The sequence below is a fragment of the Mandrillus leucophaeus genome, unplaced genomic scaffold (assembly GCF_000951045.1).
Source record: "Mandrillus leucophaeus isolate KB7577 unplaced genomic scaffold, Mleu.le_1.0 Scaffold98, whole genome shotgun sequence".
Lineage (NCBI taxonomy): Eukaryota > Metazoa > Chordata > Mammalia > Primates > Cercopithecidae > Mandrillus > Mandrillus leucophaeus.
This window is the reverse complement of record NW_012110696.1, coordinates 1,538,775-1,545,826: the sequence shown is the minus strand read 5'-3', so window position 1 is coordinate 1,545,826 and position 7,052 is coordinate 1,538,775. Positions and strand designations below refer to the sequence as shown.

Genomic DNA, 7,052 nt, shown 5'->3' with positions numbered 1-7,052 from the left:
GGCAGCTTTGGCGGGAGATTCGGCCGCGCGCGACGCGGCGCAGGTTGTGGGGGAAGGGCAAGCGGCGCGTTTCTCAGCCTGGGTCGTGGCGCATCTCCCATTGGTCCCGGCCTGGGTGGAGCGCGGCTCTGCTTGGTCCCTGCCCAGGTGGGGGCGTGTCTCCTCCCTGGCGGGAACCCGGAACCCGGAAGGCGTGGCTATGGCCAGTACTGACTGCTCCCCACGGTCCCGTGGCCGCTGCAGGCGCGTACCCGCGGTCTGCTGTTTTGAGCCGCTTAAAGTTTTGGAGTAACCTTTTAGGTAGCGATAGTTGACCACTACGCTGAGTCTTTCCGGTCCCACTGCCCTGGCCGTTAGCCGCACACCGGCCACCCACTGAGCCGCTAGTCTCCGCCGCTAGTCTCGGATGCCGCTGCCTCCCTGCCCGCCCGTGACGTCCTCCGCTGTGTCGCCGGTACCTGACGCTCCCACTGTCTGCCTGGAGTTGACTGGACTTGAAGTATCCTGAAGAATCCCTGGCTCAGCAGGGAGGCCCCACCTGGAGGCGAGGTCCTGTAGATCCGCACCATCCGTCCCGCTTCCCCGCCGCCGTCACAGTTGCAGCTGATGGCCCCGCGGATCCAGCCAAATAGAACCCCAAAAGGGGTACACATACACCTGGGAACAGGTTCCCACAGCTTCCTGTTGGAGACAACGTGAGGGATGCAGGGGAGAGTGGAACCAGCCAAAAGAGTGGGCAGTGGGGTCAGGTCCAGGAGGCTGAGCCCCAGGGATGCTTGGGATCCCTCTCAGGCCCTACACCTTTCGGAGGGCCTGGCTTTTGCACCTGCTGTCCCTCAGGACTGTGCCTTGGTGCGCCCACCGCCCCCTTTTGAACTTGAAAAGGTCATCCTAAGACTAGGACAGACACATCCTGTCCCTTCCCTCCCCAGGCCCTGGGCATCCCATAACCCTCAATACTGTAAACTAAAAATCCTTGCAGGGTGCGGTGGCTCACGTTGGTAATCCCAACACTTTGGGAGACCGAGGTGGGAGGATCATCTGAGGTCGGGAGTTCGAGACCAGCCTGACCAACATGGAGAAACCCCGTCTCTACTAAAAATACAAAATTAGCCTGGCGTGGTGGCACATGCCTGTAATCCCAGCTACTCGGGAGGCTGAGGCAGGAGAATCGTTTGAACCCGGGAGGTGGTGGGTCAAGATCATGCCACTGCACTCTAACCTGGGCAACAAGAGCGAAACTCTGTCTCAAAAAAAATTAAAATCCTAAGCCCCCAACAACTGAATGGACCCCCTTGTGGTCAGTGGGACACCAGTGGCAATAAGATACCAAATTATGAATAAGACCTAAGGTCATGCCAGGCAAGGGTTAAGTCACACACCCTACATTTAAACTATATTCTTACTGTCACACTGCTTTTCTTTTCCTCTTAGTAGCTCAACAAGCACTGGCCTTGAGATAAGCAGTATTGAAACAGTGCAGTGGCTGAGATGATGGCTCATGCCTGTGATCCCAACTCTTTGGGAGGCTGAAGCCAGAGGATTGCTTCAGGTCCAGAGTTTAAGACCAGCCTGGGCAACAGCGAGACCCCGTCTTACAAAAAACTTAAACAAAAAGGCTAGGCACTGTGGTTCACACCTGTAATCCCAGCACTTTGGGAAGCTAAGGTGAGAGGATCGCTTGAGCTCAGGAATTCAAGACCAGCCTGGGCAACATAGCAAGACTTCTTTACTAAAAACCAAAAAAAAGTAGCCGGCTGTGGTGGTGTGTGCCTGTGATCCCAGCTACTAGGAGGCTGAAGTAGGATTGCTTGAACCTGGGAGGTCAAGGCTGCAGTGAGCCCAGATGGTGCCACTGCACTCCAGCCTGGGCAACAGAGTGAGACCCTGTCTCAAAACAATAAAAACCAATTTGCAGTTCCACCAGATGCCAACTGATCCCCCAGCCCCTATTCCACTAGCCATAACTACAGGTTTCATTGGAACTACAGGTTTCATTGAGCAAGCGACTGATTTCAGTAACTTGGTCCAGATAAGAGCCCACAGTGATGGACCACTTCTGGCCTGTGTAGAACCTCATTATAATACATTTAAATGTTAAGTCTCCACCCCAAAGTGAATGTGGATTATGTTTGCTCAGGATGCAAGCGTCAGGACTGCCTTCATGAATATTCATAGATCCTGTCACCTGCTGAATATGCATGTTTAGCCAACCCATTCAGCATAAAGCTCCTGCCCCAACCCCTCCTCCTCCTCTGAAGTGCCCGTCTCTGGTCTTGGCCGGAGGCTGTGCTTTCCAGTCTGAGGGATGGCCACCTTGCAGGCTGTAACTTTTTTATTTTTTTGAGACAGTCTCACTCTGTCGCCCAGGCTGGAGTGGAGTGGAGTCTCGGCTCACTGCAACCTCTGCTATCCGGGTTCAAGCGATTCTCATCATCAGGCTGTAACTTTTCAGAAGAAATAAAGTCTCCTCTAAGTTAACAGCACAGAGCCAAAGAGTCCAAGTGCCTGGGAGCCCTAGGGCCTGGCACACAGTCAGGGTCTGTAACAGCCCCTCAGTAGATGCTCACTAGTCTCTGTCGTTGGTTAAAGCAGTGCCTGGTTGGGTATGCAAAAGAACGCTAGTGAAAGCACCACCCTGGGAAGAATCTGAAGACACTGGGAGCGCAGGAAACTAGAGCCCACTGTCATATCTTTCACCAGGATTACGTGGACTATTTCCCCAAGAACCATCCTGTGAGTCGAGAAGCAGAATGGGGAAAACGGCAGCAAGCACTCACTATCCAGTTGCTGGGGTGATCACCTGAGGTCCCAGTGCTGTGGGGAACCCCGGGTGCCGCCTTGTCTGCCCTAGGTGCTCAGCTGGCAATTACTGGGCCACCCTGACCCACAGTGAGGTCAGTAGAGACAGCCTCGTGTCCTCACAGGAGGCAGCTGCAAACATAAGTGAACCGGAAAGGCTGCTCGCCCCTTGGCTACCCACGTGTCCACACATCAGTTCCTGAATCTGGAAGGAGCCACAGTGGTGACCACACAGTGACTTCCCCCAGGATGTGTCTCTGCCCCTCCTGCCCTACTCCTGCAGATGGCCCTGGGTTGGGGGTTGTCAAGACCCCAGAGTCCTCAAACTAGAAATCAGCGAAGGTTCCTACTGTACCCGCCTCCCAACCAAAGGGTTTTTTCCTCCTTATTCTGAGCAAAGCACGCCATGCGCACAATTCCACCTCTAAGGTGGCTCCTCCAACACCCCCAGGCCATTCTCCAACTATGACAAAAGTTTGGTTTTAATATCGGGCCCCACAAAACACAGTACATCACTTCAGAGTACATTTTATTAAATATGGTGTCATTTGGCTACAATAGGTTTGTCTTTATAAAACTAAGTTACTTCTTTTGTAGTAAAAATAACCCCAACCCACTGCCCCTCTTTGGCAGCCCTTAAAACTCAGGATCGGCCGGGCGCGGTGGTTCACACCTGTAATCCCAGCACTTTGGGAGGCCAAGGCGGGCAGATCACGAGGTCAGGAGATCGAGACCATCCTGGCTAACACGGTGAAACCCCGTCTCTACTAAAAATGCAAAAAATTAGCCGGGCGTGGTGGCAGGCACCTGTAGTCCCAGCTACTCAGGAGGCTGAGGCAGAATGGGGTGAACCTGGGAGGCGGAGCTTGCAGTGAGCTGAGATGGTGCCACTGCACTCCAGCCTGGGCAACAGAGCGAGACTCCGTCTTAAAAAAAAAAAAAACAAATAAACAAAAAACTCAGGATCAAGGCTAGGTCTGGCTCCCAGCCACGGCCCTTGCTGCCTTCACCTGCTGAGTGTTCCAGGAAGCCTCCCAAATCCCAAGGGTCAGGCCACCTGAGTCCATCACCTCTGTGTGAAACAGCCAAGCCCAGGGGCTTTGGGGCCGCAGGTGTGAGGCCCCTCCAGTAGCCACGGCTGTGTCAGGGCTGTGCCTGGGGCCTGGCCAACGTCTCCCCTCCCCTTGAACCAACAGGAATTGGGCAAGACACTCACCCGAGCCTTGACCACATGGGGCGTGCACCCCCTTCTGAGCCTGGGAGACCCTGGGGGAGTGGGCAGCCTGTGCTGGACCCTGGTGGGCTTGTGTTCTGGATGTCACTATGGCACTTTGGTCCTCAACCCCCCCCCTACCCAGGAGTCTGAGGCCTCGGCCTTCCCTGGACTTGTTGGGCAGCAGAAGGCACCAAGGACAGGATGAGAACCCCTGAGGGGCAGCCCCACAAATGAGGGCACTCTGACCTGTCCTTCCATTGCCACCCCACCCAGGAATGGCCCTCAACTGGCCACAGCCACCAGGAAGCCCCAGGACTGCTCCCACACCACAGCGGTGCCCTCTTCTCTATCCCACCCTTGGGACCTACCCAGGGTTCTCCAGGCAGCCAGGGGCCAGCTCCAGGACAGGGCAGGAGAATGCAGATCTGGGTCTGGCATGTAACTGAGGGGGGTGTGCTCCAGGGAAGTAAGGCAAATGGCCCAGGTGACGACCACCTGGGGTAGACCCAGGGTCTCCAGGGAATGGCTCGGGGGCAAACGCTGTGTTCTGTGTGTGCAGGATCTGCCCCCAGCAGCAGGAAGGGGGCAGAAGGGAGGCGAAGAGGAGGTACCCAGGACTTGTACCCTGGCTGCCAAGCAGGGTGGGGTGTTTTCATGAGGATTGCTTTTAACCAAAAGTCCTCAGCCTTCTGCAGACCCAGGGCAGAGGTGAGTTGCTCCAGATCATGTGCTTTAAGTAGAGCCCTTTACCAGCCAGGAGACCCAGCCACCCCCTTCCCCGCCCCGTGGCTGGGGGGACACAGAGTCACCTCAAGGCCCCAGCCCACTCAGCGCACAGTGCACACATCCAGGATGCAGAAGCGTGCGCGGCAGGTGGGGCAGGGCACGCGGCTGGCCAGCCAGGTGTCAGGGCGCAGGGGGTCCTGGCGGCTGGCGAACCACTTGCCCATGCAGGTGAGGCACCACATGGGGCGGCAGTAACACTGCTGGCACTCGCCTGCGGCTGCCTCCTGACAGGTCTTCACCAGCTTCACGCTGGCACGCGTCTGCATGCAGCCTATGCAGGCCTCCAGCTCCTGCGGGCAGGTGGAGCGTCACCAGGAGCCCAGGCAGACACCTGTGGGCACCCACCCATCCACCTGGCCCAGGCCCCCACCTGGCTGCTGGGCACTGAGTAGGCCGGGTTGACCTCTACCAGGGAGGCAAATGTCTCCAGGAACAGGTCGCCCAGGCTCTGGTGGATGACCACGTGGGCTGCCCTGCGGATGGGTGCCTGGAGTTTCTCGCAGAGCTCCCCGTACTCAGTGGAGTTCAGCCTGCAGGGAGGAGAGCTGCTGGGGCCCTCTGCAGGGCAAAGGGAGGGGGAGATGGAGGCCATACCCCAAGGAGTGACAGGGCAGCTGTTGCACCAGGACCAACCAGGAGAGATGGCCCTAAGGCCAGAGCCCAGGGACCCAGTGCCAGACGGCCCAACCTGGGCATGGGGCAGACCTAGGAGCAAGGCAGCTGTCCAGCCTGAGGGCTGCACTGTCCTGAGTGCTCCCCAAGAATCTGGGGGAGACGGCTCCAGGGAGAGTGGAAGGGGAGGCCAAGAGTGCAGGGGGGCCCGAAGGAGGGCTATGCAGGAGGGCTCAGTGACGGGTGTCTCGTGGACACCTTGCCTGGTGTCACACAAGTCCATGAGTGCTGGAGTCCACACCGGCTACACCTAGCACCTCCCAGGGGTCATGGCGCCAGAGCCTGGCTCTGGCCTGCCGCGTGCCCTCTGCACCCCCCGCAGGCACCACACTCTTACCGGATGTCAAAGGCCTGCACGGCAGGGTTGGCGCTGGCCACACGGATGGTGAGGAGCTGCACGGGCAGGTTCGAGTCTGGCGAGAGCTCGTGCTGCCGAGACTCCGTCACAGTCAGGTGCACATCCTGCTGCTGGGCCACATGCACTCGGTAGGTGGTCACCTTCATCACCCACACGTCTGTCACAATCACACGGGCACCTGGTGCGCCGGTGGCAAACTTGTCAATCCGCCGGAACTCAGTGTTGATGGAGGAGGCAACAGCCTGCCAGCCCGACTGTGGGAGGGCATAGAGTGCCAGGGTGCGTGCCAGTGGGTGGTGGGCCCACCGGTCACGGGACCAGTAGTAGATTAGGATGCAGGCGACGGCGGGGAGGGTCACGGCCAGCAGCAGGAAGAGCCGCCAGGCGGGGGAGTGGAACCGCTTTTCTGAAGCCGCAAGGCACATGCCCACATAGTAGCCTGCAAAGGACAGGGTGAGCCTCAGGAGAAAGTGGGTGCCAGGCCGCTGTCCACCCCCACACAGCCCTGGGCCCAGCCCTCTGCCCGGGTTCCAGGGTCAGCTCCCAGGGTAAGTGGGTTTTACCCACTCTGCACTTCCCTAGCCGGCCCACTCTGTCCCTGCCTGTGGCAATGGCAGGATATATTAGGGGAAAAGGTTTTTAATTTGCTGCTTTAGTTTCATACAATATGTAAATATTGAAAAAACTACAAAAGCCTAGAAAGAGAAAAATAAACACAATGAAGTGTCCCCTCAGGCAGAGCTGACCCCTGGCCTGCCCAGGGCAGCTGCCTGGACAGGATCTCAGTCTCTCAATCTCACCAGCTCTGAGAAGGCTGGTCAAACGTGGCCCATCCCAGAGCTGAGAAGTTGTGTGTGAGAAAGGAAGCAAGTGTCAAAGAATGATGGGACACGTCCAGAGGACACAAGGCCAGCTTCAGGGCCCTGCTGGCCAGATCGGGGACAATTTGAAGGTCCAAATAAGCAATGGAGACGGTGAGGAGTTGCACTAGCAGCTTCCAGTTCGCAAAAAGTAATAGTCCACATTTGGAGTTGGCCCAGTCACTGCATTTCAAGGTAATGTGACATATAACAATAGGTTACTGGGGCTGGGTGGCTCAAGCCTGTAATCCCAGCACTTTGGGAGGCCCAGACGGGAGGATCACAAGGTCAGGAGATCGAGACCATCCTGGCTAACACAGTGAAACCCCGTCTCTACTAAAAAATACAAAAAACTAGC

The 7,052-nt window shown here is 57.1% G+C and overlaps 1 protein-coding gene across 2 annotated transcripts; it reads right to left on the bottom strand.

Moving 5' to 3' along the window:
• Positions 1-3,773: 3,773 nt before the first annotated feature.
• Positions 3,774-6,877, bottom strand: TMEM129 (transmembrane protein 129, E3 ubiquitin protein ligase). 2 transcript variants are annotated; one of them, XM_011970872.1, is made up of 5 exons: positions 6,635-6,877; positions 6,402-6,529; positions 5,814-6,273; positions 5,175-5,334; positions 3,774-5,094 (listed from the first exon to the last, which is right to left on the bottom strand). In XM_011970872.1, exons 3-5 carry the CDS (start codon positions 6,257-6,259, stop codon positions 4,846-4,848), a joined length of 855 nt encoding a protein of 284 aa, XP_011826262.1. In that variant the 5' UTR covers positions 6,260-6,273; positions 6,402-6,529; positions 6,635-6,877; the 3' UTR covers positions 3,774-4,845. The 2 variants fall into 2 exon arrangements, with proteins under 2 accessions (XP_011826262.1, XP_011826263.1); XM_011970873.1 differs by having other exon boundaries at positions 5,814-6,683.
• Between the last annotated feature and the right edge of the window lie 175 nt (positions 6,878-7,052).

What these genes read in the sequence shown, in the direction of transcription:
- TMEM129 (XM_011970872.1), bottom strand. Translation starts at nt 6,259, where the DNA reads ATGTGCCTTGCGGCTTCAGAAAAGCGGTTCCACTCCCCCGCCTGGCGG. An exon ending in GTGCAGGCCTTTGACATCCG is followed by an intron (nt 5,335 to 5,813) that starts GTAAGAGTGTGG and finishes TCCTCCCTGCAG; the next exon opens with GCTGAACTCCACTGAGTACG. An exon ending in ACTCAGTGCCCAGCAGCCAG is followed by an intron (nt 5,095 to 5,174) that starts GTGGGGGCCTGG and finishes ACCTGCCCGCAG; the next exon opens with GAGCTGGAGGCCTGCATAGG.